At 44.9% G+C, this 27,299-nt stretch overlaps 1 protein-coding gene across 2 annotated transcripts in view; it reads right to left on the bottom strand.

Moving 5' to 3' along the window:
• MDGA2 (MAM domain containing glycosylphosphatidylinositol anchor 2) overlaps nt 1-27,299 on the bottom strand; it is a 636,169-nt gene that overhangs the window by 379,723 nt on the left and 229,147 nt on the right. For both annotated transcript variants that reach the window (XM_026654284.2, XM_026654285.2), the window contains exon 2: nt 15,353-15,492. In XM_026654284.2, coding sequence (XP_026510069.1) covers nt 15,353-15,492 — 140 coding nt within the window. The remainder of the gene's footprint in view (nt 1-15,352; nt 15,493-27,299) is intronic.

The following is a 27,299-nucleotide window of genomic DNA, read 5'->3' as shown; positions in this document are numbered from 1 at the left end:
GGGATGCTATTTGTACCACCAGACCTTACTGAGCATCTTTGATGAGGCTGAGGGCCCCATGTTAGTAAGGGCAGCCTACTCTGGGCATGGGAGACAGGAGCGTGGCATCTATTGATGCTAAGGCAACAATGCAGTTGGGATAAGAGAGAATTAACTTTTACATCCCCCCCTCATCACTGTTCAGGTTGGGGACTATAGAAAGGGCAGCATAGGCTCCTGAGACGCTCTGAGAATGCGGGACTAGACAGACAGCACCAATCGGTAGCAGTGGTCTGAGGGCATCTACCACATGCTCCTGCTCTAGCAAATCCCTGAGTGCTGGGAGTACGATGAAGCATAACTTTGGAGTCCATTAAAACTGTACAGCAACCGCCTTTGAAGTAATCTTTAGCACCCACGTGTCACTGCCTTGAGAAGAGAGACTCTGTCTGACCCCCGTCATCATGGTCTGGACATCAAGTGAAGGGATGCAGTGTCCTGTCCTCGGCCAGCTGGAGGTGGAACTCTGGGTTTTGTCAAACTTGAGCTACTCTGTGCTCACTCCAGTGGCGAGCCCGTCCCATGGATTTTCTGACAATACGCACAAAATGAACCATTCCCACTGGAGCAGGGTCCACATTCCCCTCTTGCTAATCTGGCCAATACCAACACCTGTTGAAAACCTATTTTCCAAGACCATCGCTGTATCTGTCACCTGGCAACCCAGTTGGTAGCTAGTGATCTGGCTGATCATTTAACAACATCCACATGAAGGAGTCTAAATGGAGATTTCCTTTATATTGGGTTTAGATTCTTGCCTTGAAATTGGTGCACCAGACTACTGTGGCTCAGAAGTAGCAGGTGAAGGAAGGCAAGCTAGCCCCAAAAGCAAGAAAAACAGTGTGTTAAGCAAAGTGCATGATTTTTAAGAGAGTCTCTCATTTTGCAGGGGCGATTAACAGCTGGCCAAATACTGTTATTTAGACTCTAGAGGCTTAATTACCAGACTGTGCCTGCAAATTAGGGAGGTGGATTCAGTGCTAGCATTTGCACCCAAAGGCAGTCCCATAAGGGCAAGTTTTGAATGATGCAACTTTAAAAATTTGGCTCCAGGGGCCCAAATGTAGCCCCTTTTACTTCCATGCCACCTCGGGCTCCTTTTTGTTAAGCCCTGCTGTTATGAGCGCAGCGCAGCATCAGACAGAAAGCGCTGATATTCCATTAACGCACGACCAAATCGTTTACGACGACTAAGGGCCAGCATTCAGCTCTCTAACTGATGCACTGGCCACTGCACATGTGTTTAAGGGCAGAATTTGGCAGCTTCAGTTTGTTTTCTCCCATCTCCCTGGTGATGGCAAGAGTAATATTAATTAATAGAGATATAAAGCAATAGAGTGAACATGACCAAGTGTACTCATGGATGGCAATTGGCGTTACTGCTGTTAGTAATTAGGGAACACATGGCTAAGCACAAGCATGCCGATCTCCTGCTTATTCGGATGTGAAAGGGCATGTGAATCTGACTCACCGCCGTGCTGATGTGCCATTTCTTCTCCTTGACATACCCCAGGGTTCGTTTTAGATAAAAAGTCCTCCCTGGTCAGCATTCCGTCAACAATGAATGATGGGAGGGGGAACAGAAAAGTCACGGGCCACGCTCAAGGTGGGACAGGCCCAAGAAATGAGCATGTTCCAGAAAATAATGGATCAGGGCATAATGTGAAGGTTTGTCTTTATTTGCTAACAGGCTGTGGAAATCGCTGGAGTGCACAAATGTCAGGAAAGCGCAAAACAAAACACTCACAGAGAGTAGCAGGGCTAATGCAGCCGACTAACTGAAAAGCGACTTACACCCACTGAGGCACCAGGATTGCATGGGATGTAAAGTCAAAGGATCTGGCCCTTCATAGGGATGGCCCCAGATGAACTTAAATGTGCCCTCCTTCTACCACAAGTCACTGTCCCTTGACCCCACACTGGGGGCCTGTCTCTCCTGCCCTCCTGCTCCTTCCCTCTAAGTATTTTCTTTCTCTCCCTTGCAGAAAGACAAGAGGCTTTTCCCACTGAGAGCCACCATCTCTCACCCGCAATCCTCCTACCCCATTTCCACTCATTCCTCTGTCCATTTTCTCTCTCCCTGGACAAACAGAGCATCTTTGCTACACCCATACATGTCCAGTGCCTCCCCCTACAGCCCCACAGTGGTAAGCACAAGTACTGGCTATTAACCCTTCCCGTGTCCCAGTGAATCAGTAAGCGTCTTCCGGCAATAAAGACAGCTACTCGGACACATTTCCATAGCTGCTGTGGGCATAGGGTGACCAGATGTTCCGATTTTATAGGGACAGTCCCGATTTTGGGTCTTTTTTCTTATATAGGCTTCTATTACCCCCCCACCCTCTGTCCCGATTTTTCACATTTGCTGTCTGGTCACCCTATGTGGGCAAGTTACTGAGAAGGCAAAGCTGTGAAGTTGTGCAAATCTCCAGCAAAAAGACTAATTTCCCTGCGATGTCTGTTCCCCTTTCTGCACTCACACAACCTCAGCTTCACCCTTGCTATGTTTCTCATCATCTTTACTGATTGTGTTTGTCTTCAGACTGCGACGCTTGCTCTGGTCATACTGTACAGAAACACTACATCTGCGGTTTACACTTACCACTCCCCATCAGTGTACTTTCTTTCCAAACCGTTGGATTTACTTTCCCCTTTCACCCTTCAAGTTTCCCAATAATTAACTGACAAAGATGAGAAATTTCCTCCAGATTTATAGACACTTTGGATAGTTTCGTCTTCATATGTTTTGGGCCCAAGCCACAAAGTCTGGAAATAGATCCTAATCTAAAACTTCTTGAAAATGTTTGGGGCACTGGGATCTAGGGGACTGGTTCAGACTCATCTCTAGTTTTCAATCGACTTTAGGGAACATGTTATTCATGATAATTTAACAAAGTGAGCCCTGTGGATGCTGAATATCCCACCCAACCCTTTAAATGGCATTTGCTGGCTTCAGATACAAGACGATTTTCATTCTCAAACTTTCCCACTGGTCTAAAGAGTTCCTCTTGAATGATTAGACATTAGGCTCATCTATCCAGGTTCTGGACTAGTCATTGATGTTTCAAGAGGTTCATCCCAGCAGAGCTCCATTCAGTTCTACAGCATTATCTATGGCTGGTATTGGTGCAACCAGGATAGATCACTAGTACCTTGGAATTAATTACTGAAGTGAAAATAGACCGGGAAATAAACTTATCGGTGTCCTGAGAGTGCTGTTGCCATGATCCCCTCGTGCTACCATATGCACAGACAATAATTCCACACTAAACATGCCTGACATGTCACTCCAGCATGTCTTCAACTGCTTTACACAGATTTAGCATTTTTAAAGATTATTTTCATTAGAAATGTTGCCTTCAAGACTATGGAAAAATATATACCATTACCAAACACATAACTAACACAAAGCAACACTGATGAACCCACAATCCTTATCCTCCTGACCAAACCTAAATGAGACACATTCTAGGATCTTCTGTGTCTTCAGTGAAGCATACACACAGGTAACCCCCTCTGGAGTTGGTTGTTCATGGTATACTCCTCCAACGCTTTAGGAGACTCATCCCTGTACTACAACAGCAATGGCTACAGAGGCTCAGGACTCCATTTCCCAGGCTGCCTAGAGTCCAGGGCAGAGCTAGAACATGCTGGAAGCTACTACAAGTCCAGATTTGTGAGCCAAAATGCAAACAAAGCTATTGGTGTTGGCTATTTTTGGAGTGGAATGGAGAGAGAAGTGCCACAGCTGGAGAGATTCCCAGCAAACTTCCCTTTGCTACCAAAATGAAAACTTTGAACTCTGTTGGTGGTTACTGGCTTGATGAAAGGTTTCAATCCAGCAGAGACCAGGAAGCTGAGGAGCGATTTCACACGGGGCTATTGAGAACCAGCCTAATTTTCCACTGGACTCCAGAGCAGTGCACTTCGGGACAACCCTCCCTTTTAGGGGTGAAGACCTTGTAAGAAATCCTCTGTTTATTTTGCTTGTGAGTTTCAAGCCAGCTAACGATTATAGCACAGCATCAATAAACTGATTCTCAACTCACTTTCTGCCTAGGCAGGTGCTGGGAGGGAGCTGAGGGGTTTGGGCCCATTGTAGATGTGGTGGGTGTAGGATTTAAGGCATTGTGGATGCTTTATGATGTTAGTTACTCCTGTTCTTCCATTATCCCCTACCCTTTTTTCCCTGTACCTAATAAAGCTTCCCCTGTTGCTGTATTGATACTTCGGGAGTAGCAATAATTTTATTCCTTGTGTATTGGACTGCGTTCCTCGTGTATTGTTTGGTGGTAAACATTTTCCAAGGGACAGCACCCCTTGTGTTCCAGGTACTCGGTGAGGTCCTGCCCCTTTGGGTGGAGGCACCAGGCACCAAGATAAAGAACCCAGGACCCATACCCTTGAGGTAAGATGCCACTCCAAGCAGCAGGTTTGAGCCACACCTTGGGGGAGACGCTACATATAATCAACCCTTGGAACATCAGCAAGAAGTGGACCTAGGACCTCTTGTACTTAAATCAGGAGCTTCTGATGTTTGAGCTAAAGGACTAAAGCCTCTAGCTGTCAATGAGTCTGTACAGCTGCCCTGTTCTATGCGCCAGCCACTAGAGGAGGACAAAAACTCCCAACTTCCTGTGTGTTACATATAGCTTCTAACCACAGAGGATCAGATCCCATCAGTCTCTCATTAGTAATTCAGATTATCGGGAGTCCATGTGAAGGCATTTCAGCCAGCGTTATGACTATTCTGTCAATCAGATTGGTCTGTAGTCATCCTCCTCCTCAAAATCAGTCCGTTTGTAATACTTTCAGGGCTTCAACTAATGTTCCCATTTTCTTCCTAACATTTTCCATTAATTTGGTTTGGCTTGCAAAGCTAATTAATGTTGCATTTTCTTTTTTCTTATTCCCCCCCCCCCCGACTTCTTTCTGTTCTAAATGTTACAAGAGTATACAAGGACAAAAAGCTCTCCCTTCAGTGCAAAAACACCTCCGTCTAAATGAGGGGGTACTACGTCTAAATGTATATTTTACCTATACAATAACATCAACGGGATACAAAACTCTATGGTTGAGGTAAGGCTTTGTGTGTGGTTTAAAGTCTTGGAACTGCCTTTCCCCAGTTCTCACAGCATTCTTAAACTGGTTAAGAGAAAGGGAACATAGGGTTTTTTGGGGAAAAAAGACTTTTGTTTTTAATATATTACACATTACATCAGCCAGTCTTACCCTGCAGTTGTGATTACGGCTTGATTACTAGCTATTACTTCCACAGTCAGAACAGCAAAAAAACAGTATGGTGCCATCTCCATTAACGGAACGTGTAATTCCATAACAAGCTTGGTAGACCGCAGGGCTTCAGTTGGGTTAAACTCTAAAGTACATAAGTGTCTGCTCCAGCCATTATTTTAAAGCCTTTTGAAATAGCACCTTAACATACATCATTATTTTGCTTTACTTTGAACGGCTATAGGGATATTCTGTAGAGCAATTTTAGTCATTTTAACAGTTCTCAGGCATTTGAGATTCTCTCTGATAATAACAGATGCTTCTACTTTATCAGCCTTTTCACACCATTTTCAGCCCTTCATTTTCTTCTTTTACAGCTTATTTTTATATTAGAAGGATAATCTTGTGACTAAGGCCCTGAACATGGACTCAGGTGATCCGGGTTCAATGCCCAGGTTTGCCACATATGCCTTTTGTGAGCTTAGACAAATCACCTAATCTCTGTATTCCTCGCTTCTCCATCTGTAAAGTGGACATAATATTTTTCCCTTTCCCTCACATAATTGTCCACCTTGTCTAGTCAGACTGTAAGTGCTTCAAGGCAGACACCACCTCTGTGAGTTTGTGCAGCATTCAGCATGATGGGGCTTTGAGCTCAGCTGCCCCCCCAGGCGCTACTATAATATAAATACATATTTTTATTCTCTTTGTCCAAGTGGAATAGACAGAGACCAGAATATTTCTTTATTGGTTCCAAAAATGCAGGTGAAGATAACTGTCATATGCAACACCTGACTAACCTGACATGTGAGAGATTTTTCCATGTGCAAAGAGGGGGGAGGGATAGCTCAGTGGTTTGAGCATTGGCCTTCTAAACCCAGGGTTATGAGCTCAAATCTTGGGGGGGCCAGGGAGGGGGCGGGGGGAACTGTCAGGGACTGTACTTGGTCCTGCTAGTGAAGACAGGGGGCTGGACTCAATGACCTTTCAAGGTCCAGTCACGCTCTATGAGATAGGTATATCTCCATATATTTATATTTTATTTAAAGAGCAAACAGACAGATCAAGAATGGCCTTGGTTGTAGACTGAGAGAATCAATGTAATCTTGTCCAGGTGAGAGCACACACTGGGCATTTGCACCTCTCCTTGTATGTTCTGTACGGAGCTTAGAGAACAAAATGGCTGCTGAACACTCAGGAAGGCCAAGGGGCAGTATTCGGAAAACAAAAGGCCGGAAAGTTTGGAAGATGCACACAGCATAGCATAAGAAGATTATAATTTAGGATGCGGGGGCTGGCACGTTATGAAACCTGGTAACTGTTCTTCCAAATTGACACTGGGCCTACAAATGATCAGGACTTGATCCAAAGCCCACCGCAGTCAAAAAGAGTCTTACCAAGGATTTTACTGGCCTTTGGATCAGGCTCTTGGTCCCCAAACTATGCAGTTATCCCTCATTCCTTCCAGTAGGTCACAACCAGCTAATTAGTGCATCCAGTGTTGGGATATATCTCCAAGTATTTTTCTTTGGACGTGTGTGGCGGGGGGGGGGGGGGGGGGGGAGGTGGGGGGGGGGGCTACATAACCCCAAAAATTTTTAGGAAGTTGGCATACTGGGAAACTAATGATCGTACATCATAGGAAAAAGTCTCCTTCTACATGATGATTCTCAAATACTCAAAAGAGACTCTACGGAACCAGTGCATCCAAGGGACAAGTATATTGGGAGTTTGGTCACTGGCAGGGCTGGATGTATCTAATAAAGCTGCTAACTCTTTCCCTTAATGTGCATCAATTATGGATTGTCACTCAGAAAATAGTCCAACCTGTTTTAAAAAGTTGTGTGTCCTTCTTCCTGTGAATTTCTGATCTACGTCCCTCATTTCTTGCTCTCAAATAGACCCTAGTTGGCTGGGGAGTTTAATGGAGTCATACTCCACAGTGTTGTAATGGGCAAATACAAATCTATTTGTGAATCACTGTTAAGCCACAACCCTACTACTATTTAAGTTCTCTCGTTTTTACATGCCACAGCTGCTCTGCTGTTCACATTCATAAGTTGTTGTTTTTTATATAAAAAGCTGTTATGAGTTCATAAAAAGAACCATTCCCTAAAAGAATGAAATAAATGCTGTTTATTATTTTTGTCTGTGATTACCAGCAGGAATGATTGCAGCCTGAAAAAGTATAAGCTGAAATGAAATTAAATAAGACAGCAAATGGGGGAAAACAACTCATTCATTAACCAGATTTTCTCAGAAAACTTCCACTGTGTATATTTAGGCAGTTTTAGGTATTCTATGTATCCCAGTTAGCATAATAAATTAACTTACATCACAAGGTAATTGCTTACAATAAAGCTATTTCTCCAAGTGTAGTGTAATATCCAAGGATATTTTGCATATTTCCAGGGGGTTCTCTTTTTATTCCTAAACATGATCAGCTCAAACCATTTTATATCAAACAAAATTGTCAACAATTTCCTTGGACTCACTGCATCATAATCATGTTATGTCTTTATTAGCAGCACATGAAATAAAAAGGAAATCCGTGATTGAGTCACTAAATGATATTTGAGGAATAAATGTGTAGCAGCAAGCGAGAGCCTTGCTACTTCAGTACATGTGTGATAAATGAAGGGGAGGGAGAGGGTAGCTCCCTTTGATGGACACCCAGCCAGCCAATTAGCTCCAAAATCCCTCTTGGTGGCTGTTCTCTGCTTACTTGGTGACTGGGGCCCTAGGAGCAGAGCCCCGGGCGCAGGGCTGGAAGTGGGGCCCTGGGCACAGGGCCAGCAGCCGAGGCTGGCAGCCAGGACCCAAGCTCCAGGTGCGGGGTTGGGGAGCGGAGCGCAGGGCCAGCAGCCAAGACCTGAGCCCCAGGCACAGGGCCGGGTAGCGGAGTCCCGGGCGCAGGGCCGGGAACAGGGCCCCAGGCGCGGAGCCAGCCCGGGGAGCAGGGCGCGGAGCCAGCCCCGGGACCCGAGCTGGGGAGTGGAGCCCTGGGCACGGGGCCAGCAGACCCACATAAAACCTGGGGGTGATACAGCACCCTCAGCACTTCCTGTGCCTAGGTATACATACCAAATGATGGGGTCTAAATTAGCTGTTACCACTCAAGAAAGATCTTGGAGTCATTGTGGATAGTTCTCTGAAAACATCCACTTAGTGTGCAGCAGCAGTCAAAAAAGCTAATAATGTTATGAACCATTAGGAAAGGGATAGATAACAAGACAGAAAATAACATAATGCCTCTATATAAATCCATAGTACGCCCACACCTTGAATACTGTGTGCAGATCTAGATGCCCCATCTCAAAAAAGATATATTAGAATTGGAAAAGGTACAGAGAAGGGCAACTAAAATGATTAAGGGTATGGAACAGCTTCCGTATGAAGAAAGATTAAAAAAAGACTGGGACTGTTCAGCTTAGAAAAGAGATGACTAAGGAGGGATATGATAGAGGTCTATAAAATCATGACGGATGTGGAGAAAGTAAATAAAGAAGTGTTATTTACTCCTTCACATAACACAAGAACTAGTGGTCACCCAATGAAATTAATATGAAGCTGGATTAAAACAAACAAAAGGAAGTATTTATTCACACAACGCACAGACAACCTGTGGAACTCTTAGCCAGAGGATGTTGTGACAGCCAAAACTATAACAGTGTTCAAAAAAAACCTAGGTAAATTCATAGAGGATAAGTCCATCAATGACTATTAGCCAGGATGGGCAGGGATACAACACCATGCTCTGAGTGTCCCTAGCCTCTGTTTGCCAGAAGCTGGGAATGGGCGACAGGGGATGGATCACTTGATGATTCCCTGTTCTGTTCATTCTGTCTGAAGCACCTGTCATTGGTCACTGTCGGAAGACAGGATAGTGGGCTAGATGGACCATTGGTCTGACCCAATATGGACATTCTTATGTTCTGAAGTTTTTGTAGACTAGATGGACTATGATTCTAATCCCATGTGGCACTTCCCACAGGAAATGAGGGAAATGAATGTGTGTTGTCAAGATTCCTTGTAAAATCAGCACAAATATTCTATGAAAAGCTTCAGAATAGACATCTCCCTCCTTCCCAGGGCCGGCTCCAGGCACCAGCTTAACAAGCAGGTGCTTGGGGCGGCCAAGGGAGAGGGGCGGCACCTGCGGCAATTCGGGGGCGGCAGGTCCCTCACTCCCTCTAGGAGCGAAGGACCTGCCGCCGAACTGCTGGCACTTAAAACAGCTGCAGCAGTTATTACTCACCAGACTCCACCATGCTATTTCTCTGCACAATAAGAAGAGGGAACACTCTAGATTCTTGGTAATGTCAAGTACTGTGGGGATCTAAAAGTTGACGTTTTAGTGGCCCACGAAGACAAAACACTATACACACCCAGGATGATCAAGACCTGGCTGAAATCACAACCATGGGTTTGAATTTCCTAACTTCTATTCCTTTGAAATCTCAATCACATCACTGCATTTACGTGAAGTAATTTTTGAAGTGTAACCATGTCTGGTTTAGAAACAAAATACTTGAGAGTAATGAATGAGACACAATACCCCACTGCCTCTTGGACGGATGAAGATACTTGGCAAATGCTAACCTTAAGGATTCACCATTTCTTTTCTTATCTCATATGAAAACATTGATCTGTTTAACGTGCCCACATCTTGTAATTTCTCTCTTCCTCTGCTTGTCAAATTCACAAAACCAACTCTGAGTTAGGCCAGATTGGTCCATGCCTTTGATCAATAGAAAGGCAGAGACTACAAAGGTCAGGAAGATTCAAGTTTCCATAGGCAGAATGTGTGCATGAACTTAGATATTGCCTGGCTGCATTATACCAAGTTCTAGCCTGTTATCATACATTTGCTTTCGGGAGCACTAAAATTCAATGAAAATGTAATAGGAAGGTGATAAAAGAAGGCTAATGCTCAAATTCAGTCTTGCAAACCTCTTGCATTTTGCAGCAGAATCACACTTCTGAGACCATCAGACCCAACCCCTGCTCCAAGCAATTAATCTTCAGAAAATATTGCAAGTCCCTTGATTTTTTGTGAGTTGTAACATATGAGAGAGAGAGAGAGAGAGAGACAGATGATCGAGGTGCTAGACGAGTGAGAAAAATCCATAAACAGGTAAAATGAACTGAAATCAATTTTCCATCCTGGATCCAAGATAAGAAAATAGAGATTTTATGAGAAAGCAGCAGCGTGGCTGCTGTCTTGATAAAACATTTTGGTTGAACAGCTTTTTTGCTACAGGAGCAGCAGCTTCGTGACTGCTTAAGAAAGTACCTTGTATAGCCAGTCTGAAGGCAGCCGAAGAGCCCTGCCTTTTTTTAGGATGCTTTGAACCTCAAGACATGCAGGTCTGGAAAGGATCTGCAGCTTCACAGGTGATCATGCTGTCCCAACCCACACAAAAGCACAACCACAGAAAGTTCCTCCTCATGCATCTTCTGATTGGCCGGGGATCCAGTTGGCGAGCTGTCAATCCAGCAGAGAGAGCAAATGGAGAGTGAGTGTAAGTGGCCCCAGGACCATGAAGAAGCAGAGAAAAACGGTACTGGTGCTAAAGCCCAGGACGAAGGGGAATCAGTGCAGCACTGGCTGTGTGGGACCCGCAGAAGGAATTTTCTCCCTCTAGCTGAACTTGCTGATGGCTTTGTGGCTTTATCCATTAGACTAAGACTTAGGAGATCCTGGTTCAATGCCCCGCTCCGCCACAGGCTTCCTGTGTGACCCTGGGCAAGTCCCTTAGGATATGTCTCCGCTACCAACAACAACGTGGCAGTGCATCTCAGAGCCCGGGTCATCTGACTCAGGCTCTCGCTGTGTGACTAAAGATAGCAGCGTGCAAGTTGGGGCTCAGACACCCGGTGAAGGGGGTGGGTCTCCGAGGCCAGGCTCCAGCCTGAATGGCCTAGGCTGCTATTGTGAGCCCTAGAGCGTGAGCCCCACAAGCCCAAGTCAGTTGATCCCAGCCCTGAGACTTGCTGCCACTACACTATAGTGTAGACATACCCTTAGTCTCTCTGTACTTCTGTAGTGCCCATCCAAAACATGCTCTGCTCTTTAATAGCAAAACAGAGGGTCAGTCCTCAACGTAGGCAGGCTGTTGGTAGCAAACTGGAGGCCGCTCAGTGTCAGGTGCTGAAACTGTCTTGCTGGACCCCGTGTTGCCCAGCAAGCAGGGGGCAGTTCAGCCACTGGTAGGCGTGTCCGTCCTAGCACTGGTGCAAAGCATTCTGCCCCAAGCACTGCACCGTGCTCCAAATACAATACTCCGCTGAGCGTGCTAAGATGCTCAACCGTTGCAACCATTCATGAGGCCAAGGATTTCCCGCTCAGTGCCCTGCCCTCCCCTCCCCACAAAGGGGGGAAGGTCCTCCCAGACAGCAGAGAAAGCAACGGCCCGTCTCTTCGTGGCGGCAGAAAGACTGGAAAGTTGCAATCAGGTCAGCAAACATGCCAGCAGGAGAAGCTGCCTGTTTGTGGGAAAAGAAATATAAGAAATGATGATAAAAATAAGTACAGAACTTTTCCTCCAGGCTATTGGATTGGAGAGAAATTCCTCTGTTATGACTTCGGCCTGGAGCCGCGGGGAAAATACTGGAAACTGATGAGTCAGCGTGTCCGCAGAAGGCAGCTTCGAAACAGAATCTTCTGTTTTATAGGGACACAGCTGAAAAGTGACCTGATCTTGGACCTCCGATTTGAAACCGTTACACTGTGGTGAGAACATACGCTGAAACCGGAATAGCTGGCTGCTTACAAATCCACTGTTCCAAGGGGCGATATTTCTAGCCTCTCTTCAACCTCATCAATACGATTTATTCTGGCCTGGTGTGTGGGAATAATACTGGAACTGCATTGAAGAAGAGGCCTTGGTTAACAAGAAATAACGCCTTGCAAAAAGGCTGTCTTTGCAGAGAGAGTGCAGGGAACATCTCGTTTTATGAGCTTGGGATTTAGGCTATGTCTACACTACCACGGTAAGTCGACCTACGATACGCAACTCCAGATACGTGAATAACGTAGCTGGAGTCGACGTACCTTAGGTGGAGTTACCGCGGGGTCTACACCGTGGGGGGGCCACAAGAGATACTCTCCTGTCGACTTACCTTACTCTTCTCATCGGGGGTATAGTACAGGGGTCGACTGGAGAGCGATGTGCTATCGATTTGGTGGGTCTTCACTAGACCCGCTAAATCGACCGCCAGTGGATCGATCTCAGAGTGTTGATCCCGGCTGTAGTGGAGACCTGCCCTCAGGGTCCAATTTTGCACCACTGAAGTCAACAGGAGTTTTACCATTCACTTCAATGGGAGCAGAACTGGAGCCTTCATGCTGTTCCCACAGGCTACGCAGGAGGTAACAAACTTGCCCATTTCCCCAATGTTTTGTAAACTACAGGATAATTTGAAATAGAAACCTAAATGTGTGGTGTATGTGTGTCTGTGTGTGTACACACACACACAGACACACACTTATTCTAATCTTGTATTCTTGCCAGGTGATACACTGTATTTTCCTTCAAACAGATGCTAGGCAGAAGTCAACACACAAGTGCATACAGTACAAGCTTGATTATTTGAATGCTACAGAGACTCTGAAAGGTTGGATGATAAAGGTTCTGATAATTGAGGGAATATTCAATGTAATTAACAGGCACTGAGGGATATGAAGCTGTTTCAGATGACAGGTGGTTGGATAATTGAAGTTATCCGAGATGGATGAGATTCTGTCACTCTTACACAGAACAGTATCAGACTCCATAAGTAACTCCAATGAAGTCAGTAGCCCTCCTGGAGGAGTAAAGGGCTTCTCACCATGAGTAAAAGTATCTGAATATGGGTCTCTAGTCGTTTTCCTCTCTTGCACAGTATTTTAGAATGTGGGATACATAAAAAAATATGTACCGGTATCTTTAAAGCAGAGTTAATATTTATTCAGGGAATTAAATTCAGCTAACGGGGAACCAATCAGCCAGCACAACAGCATCAGAAAGTAGCCAAAGCCCTTCCCTACAGCTTCACTGACATTTAATCACGTCACTAATGTTAGAGGACTGCGACAACTGAGAGGAGAAAAAAAGGTGGAGCGAGAGAAATCACTATTTGCCAAAGAGGATAAAGTCAGCAAGGAAATAAATGTTACTTCCTACTTTTAAGAGGTATTGCAAACACTGAACAAAAAAACCCCAAAACATAACATAAAAAGGAATTGACTTACAACCCTCTATTTATTTTTTTCATTTGGAAAGAATTTTGAGCAGTGAATCTATGCATGGCTTCTTTCCCCTCGCCTCGCACATGCTGTACTGAGATTCACCAAATTTAGAAGAAAAGTGTCTTCTATTTGTAATCTGTATTCGTTTGTTGATTGCAACAAACAGAATTTGCCCTTACTTGACTGTGATTATTGACTGCATGAGGGGAATTCTCAAAGTTGCATAGTGCTGACATAACTCTTCAACGGGAGCCATTTTAGGCTAATACTGAGCAATTTTGAACCCCACCCTAGAATGCAAACAATTATAGAATGAACCTCTAAACATCTATATTTCAAAAATATTTCCAGGGAGAAGAGCACCAGGTTTTAGATTGAAGATCTCCTGTGAATTCACTGTCCCAATTCCCGGCTCAGCTAACCACACATCACAAAACTCCCACTTATTGCAATACAAGTTCCATGCGTGACGGCAAAACTGAGCCTCATGAAAGAGAGATAAGTTTAATTCATCATGACTGTAAAGAGCTCTCTGCAAGTCTATATTTTAGTGTTCAAAATGCTATACAAAGAATTCACACCATAGAATTTTGTTCCCCGATACTTTATTGAAACAATATATTATTTGATTAATCTTTTTAGGCTGCTAATGGTAGCTACAAAATATATCTGAATGGGTGAGCTTGGCTAGGAAAGAAGCTGTCAGACACATTCCAACTGTGGTCTTAGTTGGAGAGCCTGATTAGCTTTTTATGTCTTTAGTCCTGAGATCGGGACCAAGAATTAGCCTATCCCTACTGTGAACACCTTCAAGGTCTGTCTTTTGAAAACTGTGTCTACTACCCTCATTCCTCACCTCCACATATCTCCAAATTCCCAATACAACTCCCTTGTCCACAGACAGAAAGGAGGAAGTGGATGCAGCAGAAGGGAAAGACTGTCAGAACAAGCAAAGAAGAGATGGGTTCAGAAAGCAGGGGAATGAAGAAATGGATGGAAACACACACAAAAAAAGCAGGTCTGAGAAGCTAAAGGAAGGAAAATGAAAAGGAATAAACCACACTTTCTCCAAGGTCTAGAGTTTGAGAGACCTTGGTTTCATTAAATTAACTAATGGTGTGCAGAGTATGGGGCAGATGAATCAGCCTGGACAGAACACGAACTAACCAGAACCTTTGCTTAAAATGTGTCCATGAAAAACATGAAACCTGAAGATCTGAAAAGGTTGGTTTGATTTTTTTTTTTTAATTATGTTTCATTTGTATACATCTCTGCAGCTTCCTTGTTCTGGTCAACCTTCCTGCTCCAGAAAGAAATCTAGATGTCCCTTGGGCTTATGTATGCATCTGCTTCAATTGCTTATCCTGGTGTTTTATTTCATATGTTTATTATTTCCCTGGCGCTGTACGTGCTTTGAGTCACTAGCAAACTGAGCAACATTTAATGTGAGGTTCATTAAGACGAGTGGTTCTCAAACTCTTCCATAGCATGACCTGAAGTTACAACAAAAAGAGTTTCAGGAACCCACTGCCATAAGTTTCAGGATCCCATCCTTTCTAGCCATAAAAAAAAAAAAAGGAGGGTGGTTGCAATCCCTTGAAACTTGCCTGCAACGCCAGGTTTGGAAATCATGAGCTAGAGCAATCCCATGCTCAGGGCCTGGTCACACTGTGACACTAATTGGGCTAAATGAGCTTCATTGCACTCAAGAGAGTCCAGCACTTAGAAGAGCAAATCTCACCAATACCTCTGCAAACAAGATGACCTGAAATGGCTACAAGGGCGAACGACAGGAGAGTTATAGCGATCCGGCTACCGGAAGAGGCTGGGTCGCAGTTTGGGACTCACCTGTGGCCGAGGATGGCCCGTCACCAAGCAGGTGAGCTCCAGAGTCTCCCCCTCGCGGATGGTGTATACCCTTTCCGAGTAGCGCTCCTCCTCGATGTTACACGCCAGGCCGGAGTGCACGATCCGCACCGTGGGTGGGGCTGTCAAACCAGCAGAAAGAGAAACATGTCAGTAAAATGTTTCCGCACAGCACCTTGCCCCTTGTCCCCCCAGAAACAACTGCTAGACACAGTCCCAGCCATACACAGCCCAACTCAGTGACAACACTCTGAGTTCACGTGAGGGGTAAGGCCCTTCTCTGATGGAAGAATCCGATACTCTGTTTTTGGATGCAAAATCAGTTATATCACTACTCACACAGACTTCCTCTAAACACCTTCCCCTCCCCCACTGCTCCACACCCTCCCCCCATAAAAAGCAGGGCCACAAACAAGGAACCAGATAACAGCTTCATCTCTGATGTTTCATTTGGTTGTTTTTCCCTTCCATTGCAAGAGACTCCGAAAGGACACCCCTGAGGTATGCGCACAAGAGCTGCAGGGGCATTGCAGATCTGCCCTCACAGCCTCACAAACCGGGCTCACCCTTGCCCTGGTGGGGACTCTGCTACAGATGCCAGGACTTCAGCCTCCTGCCCATTCAGCTGTTGGGCTCTCCGGTGAGGCTGCCAATACGGGGCACAGTTAGGATGGTGCTTTTTCAGACACCTTTACCGTAACGACTGGCCTGAAATCGCCTGCTTGCTTTGCAAAGGCATGGGACAGTCTGAAGCATACCGACTTCTGGACTAGGTTAGAACCAGTGCTCAGATTCACTGACTATCCCACTCCCATGTCTGTGACCTATCCAATCGGTGTCGCCTTTTGTCCATATTTTATGGTAGAGATGGGTGCCTGGAACTTGAAAACAACAAACTTACGGAAAGTTCAGATCCAAAATCCAGATACTCAATGTTTGGCCCAAGCCCATTTCTACTGTGGCTATCTCCCAACCTAGATTAGCATCCACTGGCATTAAAGGTAAGTTTTAGTAGGACTGACACCTTTGTTTGATGATGCCATTTCTTATTCTTTACACATGGGGAACCTCAAGAACAGTGGAAGACACAGCGTGACGGCTAACACTGAAAGAGAAAGATGTTTAACTGCAAACATATTGCCCTGAAATATGGCACTAAAACACAATAGCGATCCGGCTACTGGAAGAGGCTGGGTCGCAGTTTGGGACTCACCTGTGGCCAGGGGCCCAGGGGTCGCCAGCAGGATTTGAATACAGGGACTTTAGCACCACAGCACAGCATCCTCCCACATGAACTGAAAGATTAACTCCATTAGCTGGCAGCAGTAGTAGGCTGTGAGGGACAAGTTCAGTGCCATGAAAATTGGCTGTAATATTTATGTATACCCAGCTGTCCCCTAAAGGATGCCTTTTCAGACTCATTTGCACTCTCATTATTTTTGTTTTCCTTTCCAAAATCAACTTTCCGTTTTTGTTCTTTTTATTATATATCTTTCTAATTGTATTATAACACGTATTAGGTAAATAAAAAGCTTTAATTGAACCACTAAAATAAAGTAGTCAGCACAACAGGGTTGATTCTACTCCCATTTAAAGTGAATATTAACATCCATCAACTTCATTGGGACCAGGAGCAGGACCAGAGTTTCATTTAGGACAGATTCCATTTTCCTGGTATGTTTAAACTGCACTAAGAAAAGTGAAATGTTTCCATGTGTCCCACATGTGTAGCACGTGTCGCCTATGCCGGAAAACTACAATGGTTGTCATATCGGATGCTCAACTCACAGTACTGTTTTACTAGTCCCGGAGAGAATAACAATGGTTCTATGGAATGTCAGTAATTCCGAGCCATGCAATTCCCCCTCATTCAAATTCCACACGAGCAGATCAATAGGAGGAGAAGGTCAAGTACTCATTACGGTGCCCTCGCTGAATGAAATATAACAAGACAATAAATGGCAAAAGGTAAATCAGATGTATAAAAAATAAGTCAGCTTTAAAACTCTCCGGAGCGATGCTATTAGTTATTAGGGGCAAACCCGACTGTTAACCTGCTGGTGGCCCTTCAGTCTGAGAGCCTGGCACAAGCCTGCAGGACAGTGAAATTAGATCCGGTGGCCAAGTCTTGACCCAAAGGAGCTCCGAGGCATGGGCCTAAGCAGCCCACTTTGTCGATGACCTGGAAGCCTCAGCTCCGGCCTCACCGAATGGAGGCTACGTAGGCTCTGATACGGCAAAGACTTACGCACATGCTTAACTTTACACTGTGAGAACGCCCCTCTTTCGTCACATCAGGGCCCAGTGTTTCTCCCTCCGGCGCTGAGGGAGCCTGTGGTAAATCAATCCCACTCTGGAGGTTTAGTACTGGACATTGGTTTATTTACAGTATTCAGAGGGTAGGCCCACAGGTTGGCCGGGGGCGTCTTTAAACAGAAACAAAAGATATTAAATTGCCTCACTCCCACTGGAGAACTGCCTCTCCTCACGCTGACTACCTATCACCAGCCATCCTCTTTCACTCACCCTGAGCCCAGCTATGCTGCGAACCAAGGTCCTCTCCCCAGACAGAAATAACACAAGATTTCCCTTATAGGGAAAAACAGCTCTTCACCTAGGAGATGCCTTTTCCCCTTGCCGCACACAACCCTTCTGCAGCTTGCATCTCATGTCTCCTCGTAGCCTGTTCACTGGAGCTGGTTTTTAAGGTCCCAGGCTGCCCTTAATTAGACTCAGGTGTCCACAATTAACCTGAGCTAACCTCTTTCAGTTTATAGGAAAAAGAGCTTTAATCATTCTAAGACTAATATACCACCCTCCAAACACTCTTCCAGAACAGCCAGGACCTGAGTTTAATGGCTGTATGCAGTGTTGTTGTGTGCACTGTTGTTGTGTGCACTGTTGGTCCCAGGATATTAGAGAGAGAAGCTGTAAGCTCAAAAGCGTGTCTCTCTCACCCACAGAAGTTGGTCCAATAAAAGACATCAACTCCCCCACCTTGTCTTTCAGGTCTGCCCTTGTCACACCACATAACTTTATGCACCAAGCGTGTCCCTAAACCTTTGCAGATCAGGGTTTTAGCACCTGAGCAGAAATCCAGGCTCAAATAATCAACCAGGTGCAAGGCTTCCGATATTTTAAATATCTGACCCTGGAAGTCTTAAGAAAATGAGTCTAAGGCAAAGTTGTCCAGACAGCATGAATGAACAGCACTAGAATAAGACAGTTAAGGCCAGTATAACTGACTCCCTTTCTCTTATCTACCCTGAATTGTATCTGTTGCAATCTACTCTATTTAAAATCATTTTCAGTTTGCCTGGCCTATGCCAGCCTTTTTGGTAAGTGTTTAAGAAATCTGGCCTTGTTGCTCACCGATCCCAAGGGCACAGGCTGAACGTTATAGCTTTATTTATAATGGAGTGGATCCCTTTGTTAATCAGGTTTTCACAACTCAAATGATAGAAGGTGAATATTAGTTTTGAAGGTTTTCCACATGAGTAACAAGCAGCAACAAGATTCCAGTTAGACCACCTCAAATAAGCAAATAGGCATGAACGCAAATTTCCTTCCAGGCACTCTGAGTTCATGTCCTCTGTGATGAATATCACTCATTGTTTTCCTTGGACACTACTGTGACAAAAGTAGCTCCAATCAAAAAGGATACAACACCCATGGAAACCAGTTATCTTCTATGTAGAATGAGTGAGTCAATACACACACGTTATACCCAATATATTCTAAAGATTAGACAGCAGATATATAAGGAGAGAGAGAACTAATATCTCTCTCTCTCTTTCTACTCAGAGTCCTGGGGTCTCTCTCAGAATTCCCACTCTCCCAATACCCAGAGTTGTCCGCATAAAGAGAAATTGGATTGTGCCCAACAGGGCCTGTCACTACACTATTATTGGGATGGCTTCTTTGAGACCTTAGGGCTGCGATAGTCAATTATTTTTTGTCAAGGTCCAAATTTCTTGGTCAAGGTATAGTCAAGGTCCAGACTCCAGATAAATAAAAAACAACAACAACAACAAGTAAATAAAAAGATGTTGAGGTCCTTTCAAAAGCATCTGGTGGTTCGAATTTAGCCCACAGTCCACCTATAGACTCCCCTTGGCCTAAGGTGATGTTTATTGCTTGCAAGAAAGAAATTAAAGATCTGTGTCATTTTCCTGTGGTCACACTGAGGGCTGGTCTACATGGAAAGTTAATGTGCAGCAAGCGAGGGTGTGAATTTACAGCTCACGACCTACTCCGGACTAACTCGCTGTGTGGACACTTTTGCTGTGCTCTGAGAATGCTTCTATGTGCACTGCACTTTGGAAGCATATTAAGCTAAACCACCCGAGGGTGCGCTCTTAGGCTGTATCTGCACTACAAGCTAGGGGTGCGATTCCCCTGCTCACGTACACATACTCGTGCTAGTGCCATCGAGTCAGTGCAAGTGTAAATAGCGTAGCCACGGTAGCATGGGTGGAGGTGTGGCTTAGCCATGCCGCGTCTGTCCCCACTGGATTCAGGCAGGTACGTACTCAGCATGGCAAAGCTGTGAGTCCGCTGCCGCTCCCCGGGTTCCTGTGGTCGTGCTGCTCTTTGTACGCGTGCTAGCTCAACGGCGGCTGGCGTGAGCGTGGGTACACGAGCCGGGGAATCATGCCCCTCGCTCGTAGCGTGAACGTGCAGAGGGAGTTAGTGCGGAGTAGCAAGTGTGCTCTGAATTCGCACACTAGCTTGCTGTGCACTAACTTCCCCATATACACTAGCCCTAAGTAAAACCTTATGCCGCCTCATTGACTCCAGCAAGATGACTTGGGGCATAAGGTACATTCAACATGAGTAAAGGCATCACAAGCTAACCTCTAACGATCACCGTGTCCTCAGCCTTACTAATCTATTAGTCCGAGTAATAATAAAGTCACTTACATTACAGCTCTCCCCACATAAAGGGTGTGGACTTGTGTGTCTTTAGTAGCTCACTGTAACAAAGGGGTGTGTTTCACGGAAACTAGCCAGGTTCACTAGCTGCTTCAATTGACAGTCACCTCACTTAAGTCTTCTCAAGCTGTTTGTTCAAGCAGACGTGCAGCACGAGACCATTGTGTTAATGGTCCTCATACTGTGAGAGGCTCCAGGAGCGCAGTTCTGGGATCACGCTGTGTCCGGCCTTTGTGCAATGTGCCATGCACGAGGCAGTGCAGAGGGTGGGGCCAGCGTGTCGCGAGCCTCGTGCAGTCTGTGCGAGGCCTGAGTAGAACAGCAAGCCCTGTGCTCCCGGGAGTATAGAAACTGCTCCCTTGGGGTACACTGCCCCTCGAAGGAGTCAGACAGGGCAGGCTGCAGGCAAATCCCCACCTCTGCCTAGGTTCTCCCCAGTCTCCCCAGAGGTGGGGGAAAGGAATAGGCTGCATCTCACAAAGGTATGTGGTAATGGGCGCACTGGCTTTGCACCTTTGTGCCATGGAGAGGAACTATGCATCCTGAGGCTGAGTACCCCCATTGGCTAGGGCTGTCCTGAGCCGGGCAGTTCTGCATTGCCACGAATTACGCCTAGATGAGCCAAGCCTCCTCTTTGTATAAATTACATTCTTCCCATTTATCTGAGCGGCTTCTCTGACTTCAGCTGCAAAACAATGCATCTGCCAGCACTATCAAACCTGGATGGAATGCACTTGGAGGAAACCACTTCCCCAAGTAGGTAGTCTGACACAGGGGCCTTGTGTCTGGGGCACAGAGGACACAAGGAGAGGGCTGAGCTGCTTCGAACCCAGAACCTTAGGAGCCGATGGGAAAGCCACCTGCTCAAGAGGGTGCTTTACCCCTACAAAAATTAAATAATACACTTGTGACTGGAAAATGATGGGAGGGCCAACCTCTACTGGCTACGGAGCAGGCTGCTTGCCCGCTTATATTCCTAAAACTTTACCTAACTTAACGTTAAATGAAAATTCCTCAGAGGGAAAAATAATTAATTTGCTGAACACCGGCATCAAAAATACCCATGTGGGTCTAATTCGATAGTAGCGATGTACCTGATCCTTACACCCAGATCCAATACCCTCAGATGTTGGAAGGGTTTGTATCCAGACCCAGAGCCCAAGGCTGACTTCAAGTTCTAACCTAGAACCATTTTCTCCCTAAACCTCCTCTAAATAAGCCACCACTTCTCTAGGAAGTAGGACCTTTGGTCCTCTTTAAGATAAAAATGATTGCCATTTGACCAGCAGAGGGTGCTATCAGATTATGATGGCTCACAACCACCTTATTGAGCGCATGACTTTAGGAATCTGAAGGTATGTTTGCTCTGCAGCTGGGAGCATACCTCCTAGCCTGGGTAGAGAGACTCCTGCTAGCTCAGCTCGAGCTAGTAATAGCAGTGTGGATGTTGCAAAACTGCTGGTGGTTCAGGCTAGCCACCTGAGTCCAAACCCTCCCAATCCCCTGGGTCTGACCTCCGGAGTGCTAGCCAGAGCTCAGCTGGTCCAGTAACATCCAGACTGCTATATTTAGCATGTTAGTTTGAGCCCAACTAAGGTGAATCTGTCTACCTGGGCTAGGAGGCTCACTCCATCTGCACTGTAGACATATCCTGAACGGTTGGGGCTATAGTTTCCTGAACATGTGCACTCCCCGGTGCACCCACATGGCTTGGGACATATTTCACAACATCACTTTCCCTCATATCCAATCACCAATGAAAAATCAGGACGAGAAAAGACATTAGGAAAACATACGGCTCCCCTTCCAACTTTGTATTTCTAGGTTCATTACGTATTTTGATCACACTGATTTTTAAAGCATTTTAAAGCAGGCATTAGGAAGTGTTTAGATCCTAAATTTTGTAGCTGCTGTCAAGACCATGGCAGCTCACTGTGAAGTGACTCCACATCCGTCAACAGAGCCTTTGAAATTGACACATGAGTAGATGCTGCTGGCTGGCTTTGAAGATGAAAGCGATGTTTGCTAAAGAACCTGGCTGGAGCTTTTTGAACTAAGCCTTATTTTTTAAAGCTGCCGTTTCCTCAGCTTTGTACTGGATAAGTTTAGTTTACAAACAGCAGCTACGTTCTGTCATCTCCCAGAGTTCCAGCAGGTCCACCTGTGACAGGTTGGATCACAGAAACCCCCTTGGGAGCTGGCACCCAATGTACCAAGACTACCCCTCCTCCTGAACTTACTGCCAGAGACTTGGACACTGACCATGGCGGAGGCAGTATACCTAAAATTCGTTTTTGGGCTCCCCTATGGGGCAGACACACCTGTGTCCCCCAAAAGGGAAAGAGACCCTGATCCAGCTGTAGGCTCACAGCTCCAAGCTATGAGAGACCTTTCGCTGGCCAGCAAAATCCCCCCCGCCCCTTTCACTCAGGTTGGGTTTGCTTCCAGCTAGAGTCCTTGGGGTTTGTTCCCACCGCAGCAGTCACCAGGACCCCAACTTCCAGCTCCAGGATACATGTCTCTGTGCACCTCTTCCACTCCATTACAGCCAGGTCATGCTTCTGGGTCTTACTTGCTTTGTCTCTTAAGTCTAGGTTGGTGGGCAGCCTTTCCTTTTTCCAGGTCAGCCTTTTCCCAGGCAAATTGTACATCAATTTCCATTTGTCTTCCCTTGAGACCATCACTCGATGAGCTGGGATACCACCGAGAACCCCCTCCTGCCAGAACAGGCACCCCTCCCCTCCTGTCTTGCTAGGTTAGACACTCCAGTCAGCTTCAGCACAGACAGAGGTTGGGCCACACCCATCTGCAGTTCACTGAAACTGAGATGCACTCAGCTCAGGGGCTTCTTAGTAAACAGAGACATTCCCAGCGCCCAGTGTTCAGTCTTTCTGGGCAATTTGCAACTTGTGTAGTTTTAGCTTCTTTTGATCTTCATTCTTACTTATTTTGCTTCCTTTTCTGTCCCTACTTCCCTTTCCCGAAATAAGCAAACAGAAAATAACAAACCAGTAACCACTTTGTCTGTTCTCCAGCCACCACACTTAAAACTCACTTAAAATCACTACCAGTATCTCAAAGCAATCAGCTGTGCACAGATCCTGCTCGACTACGCCACTGTGATGGGTTGGATCACAGAAACCCCCTTGGGAGCTGCCACCCAATGTACCAAGACTACCCCTGCTCCTGTTTTCCCTGCCAGCTCAGGACTCCAGCACCCTGTCTTGCTGAGCCAGACACTCCCGTCTGCTCCAACACAGACCCAGGGTCTGAATCACTTGCCCCAAAGCTGCAAGTTTACCTGAAAACAGCTCACAGAAGTGTGCTTGTCTTTAGCACTCAGATGCCCAACTCCCTATGGGGTCTAAACCCAGATAAATCCGTTTTACCCTGTATAAAGCTTATGCAGGGCAAACTCATAAATTGTTCGCCCTCTATAACACTGATAGAGAGATATGCACAGTTGTTTGCTACCCCAGGTATTAATACATACTCTGAGTAAATTACTAAATAAAAAGTGATTTTATTAAATACAGACAGTAGGATTTAAGTGGTTCAAAGTAGTAACAGACAGAACAAAGTAAGTCACAAGCAAAATAAAATAAAATGCGCAAATCTATGCCTAATCAAACTAAATACAGATAATCTCACCCTCAGAGATGCTTTAGTAAGTTTTTCTCAGACTGGACACCTTCCAGGCCTGGGCACAATTCTTTCCCCTGGTACAGCTCTTGTTCCAGCTTAGGTGTTAGCTAGGGGATTCTCCATGATGGCTCCTCTCTCCCTTGTTCTCTTCCACCCCTTTATATATCTTTTGCATAAGGCGGGAACCCTTTGTCCCTCTGGGTTTCCACCCCCCCTCACTGGAAAAGCACCAGGTTAAAGATGGATTCCAGTTCAGGTGACATGATCACGTCACTGCAAGACTTCATTGCCCACTTGCCAGCACACACATATACAGGAAGACTCACAGGTAAACACAGCCACCTGCGGATAATGGTCCTTGTTAATAGGAGTCATCAAGATTCCAAACCATCATTAATGGCCCACACTTTACATAATTACAATAGGCCCTCAGAGTTATATTTTATATTTCTAGTTTTAGATACAAGAGTGGTACATTTATACAAATCGGATGATCATAGTCAGTAGATTATAAGCTTTGTAATGATACCTTACAAGAGACCTTTTGCATGAAGCATATCCCAGTTACGTTATATTCACTTATTACCATATTTTTCTAAAACTATCCCAGTTACATTATATTCACTTATTATCATGTTTTTATAAAACCATATAGACTGCACAACGTCACACCACCCTCTCTGCCACCCATTCAAAGACAGAAAATATATCATGATGTCAAGTTGTTTTCTACTCTGCGCTTTTCTGGGTTACTTTTCAAAGCCTAGCATGCACCATTATTTGAGTTATACACACAAATACCTTATATGCAGGCCCGTATCTGGTTTCTGGGCACAAATAACTTGGTCATTCCTGTTAGACTTTCGTTAGTTTCAGTTCTGAATTTGATGGCACACCCTTCCCTATAGCAGAATTCTTCTCTTTGAGCATCTAGTGTTCCCTTTGCAGTCACAGTGGAAGGGTTGGTGTTCAAGTTATGAAGGACTTAAGAGCTGGCTGAAGAGCTGGACTGTTATTGTTGATTTTTTTATAAGCCTGGAAGCGCTAAGTTCCAGAAGACTGGAAGAAAGTGAATGTTGTGCCAATATTTAAGAAGGGTAAATGGATGAGCCTGATAATTATGGGCCTGTCAGCCTGACATCGATCCCAGGCATGATAATAGAGAGACTGACACAGGACGCAGAATTAAAGGACAGTAATTAAGCAATACCAATCAACATGGGTTAATAGAAAATAGAGCCTCTCAAATAACCTGATATCTTTTTTTTGGATGAGATTACAAGTTCAATTGGTAAAGGTAATAGTATTGGTGTAATATACTTAGGCTTCTGTAAGGTGCTTGACTTGGTAGCACACGACATTTTGATTAAAAACGAATGTAAAATTAACATGGCACAAAGTATACGGATTAAAAACTGGCTAGCTGAAAGATCTCAAAATGTATTTGTACAAGGGGAATGATCAACAAGCAAGTGTGATTCTGGGGAGGACGGGGTCCCACCAGAATTAGTTCTTGGCCCTATGCTATTTGACATTTTTATCAATGAGCTGGAAGGCGAGACTTGATTACAGTTGGTAAGTATCTACATGGAGAAGAAATTTTTGATAATGGGCTCTTGAATCTAGCAGAGACAGGTATAACATGATCCAATGACTGAAAGTTGAAACTCACAAATTCAGACTGGAAATGAGGCATACACTTTTAACAGAGAGGGTAATTAACTATTGTAACAACTTACCAAGGGTCGTGGTGGATTCTCCATCACTGATGCTTTTAAAATCAAGATGGGATGTTTTTTCTAATAGATGTGCTCTAGGAACTATTTGAGTGGAGTTCAGACTAGATGACCACAGTGGTCCCTTCTAGTCTTGGAAGCTATGAATCTCTGACTGGCCTCTTAGACGCTGATTGAGCAAAGTACTTAAGCATGGGACTAGGACTATTCCCATGCTTAAAGTCAGGTAGGTCTTACACTTCGATCGTGAACTCCCTGGGGAGCAGGGACAGTTGTTTTGGTCGGTCGTGCACACTGCCTCGCTCCTGGGCTCCTATCCGCTCCCGGAATGCAAATAATAAATTAAGTGCCAGGCAGAATCAGAGCCCTAGTGCAGCAAGGTGAGAAAAGGGCCAGCATTTTTTTTTTAATATGCTTCAGAAGTATTTTGTAGATTTAATAAAAAATAATGATTGAGACCCTGATTTTGATTATTTTCTGTCAATCTGGTCTATTAAATCAAAATGTACCATATTTTCTCTCTCTCTGGTCTAGCCTATCAGTAGCATTGCCAACCCCAAGTGTTCAAAATTCATGAGGTCAGATTCCAAAAAATCATGAGATTTTTTTATATAATGCGCTTTGGATTCTTTAGTTGGCTTTTGATTTCTGAGCCTTTGGGGTACACCTGGGTTGTGTTTTCAAGCTCCTTTCTGCAGCTCTGACGGCTACATCCTTACTTTAAAAAAACAGGGGGACATTTGAGATTGTCACATAATCAAAGGATTTCAAGAGCTGATGCTTTAGGTAACGCAAATACCACAAGACTCCCAATGAAATTGAGAGAGCTGGCAACACTATCAGAAATAGAGCCTTTTAAATTCATATTATATTCAAATGCCCTTAACTTTAGTGTCAATACATTTTCGTACAATAACCACCAGGTCTCGAAAAGAAACACATGCATGCAAAAATTACCCATGATGCGCAATTATGGCAAAAGTGCACAGTCCCGTAAGTAAAGATCAAATAAACAAACACCAAAAAAATCCTTTTCCTTTTTATACTTTTACTTTTTATGGTTCAGAAGATATTACGTAATTATGAAATGTCACCACTTTCTCAACTATAGGAATATTCATTACAGCTCTTTCTGAAATATGCCTCCCAAGATTAAATACCAGATGACACATTATAGTAATTCATAGAATCATAGATTCTAGGACTGGAAGGGACTTCGAGAGGTCATCGAGTCCAGTCCCCTGCCCTCATGGCAGGACCAAATACTGTCTAGACCATCCCTGATAGACATTTATCTAACCTACTCTTAAATATCTCCAGAGATGGAGATTCCACGACCTCCCCTAGGCATTTTATTCCAGTGTTTAACCACCCTGACAGTTAGGAACTTTTTCCTAATGTCCAACCTAAAACTCCCTTGCTGCAGTTTAAGTCCATTGCTTCTTGTTCTATCCTTAGAGACTAAGGTGAACAAGTTTTCTCCCTCCTCCTTATGACACCCTTTTAGATACCTGAAAACTGCTATCATGTCCCCTCTCCGTCTTCTCTTTTCCAAACTAAACAAAGCCAATTCTTTCAGCCTTCCTTCATAGGTCATGTTCTCAAGACCTTTA

The sequence above is a fragment of the Terrapene carolina genome, unplaced genomic scaffold (assembly GCF_002925995.2).
Source record: "Terrapene carolina triunguis isolate 2854851 unplaced genomic scaffold, T_m_triunguis-2.0 Scaffold189, whole genome shotgun sequence".
Classification (NCBI taxonomy): Eukaryota; Metazoa; Chordata; order Testudines; family Emydidae; genus Terrapene; species Terrapene triunguis.
This window is presented reverse-complemented; position numbering and strand designations above follow the sequence as displayed.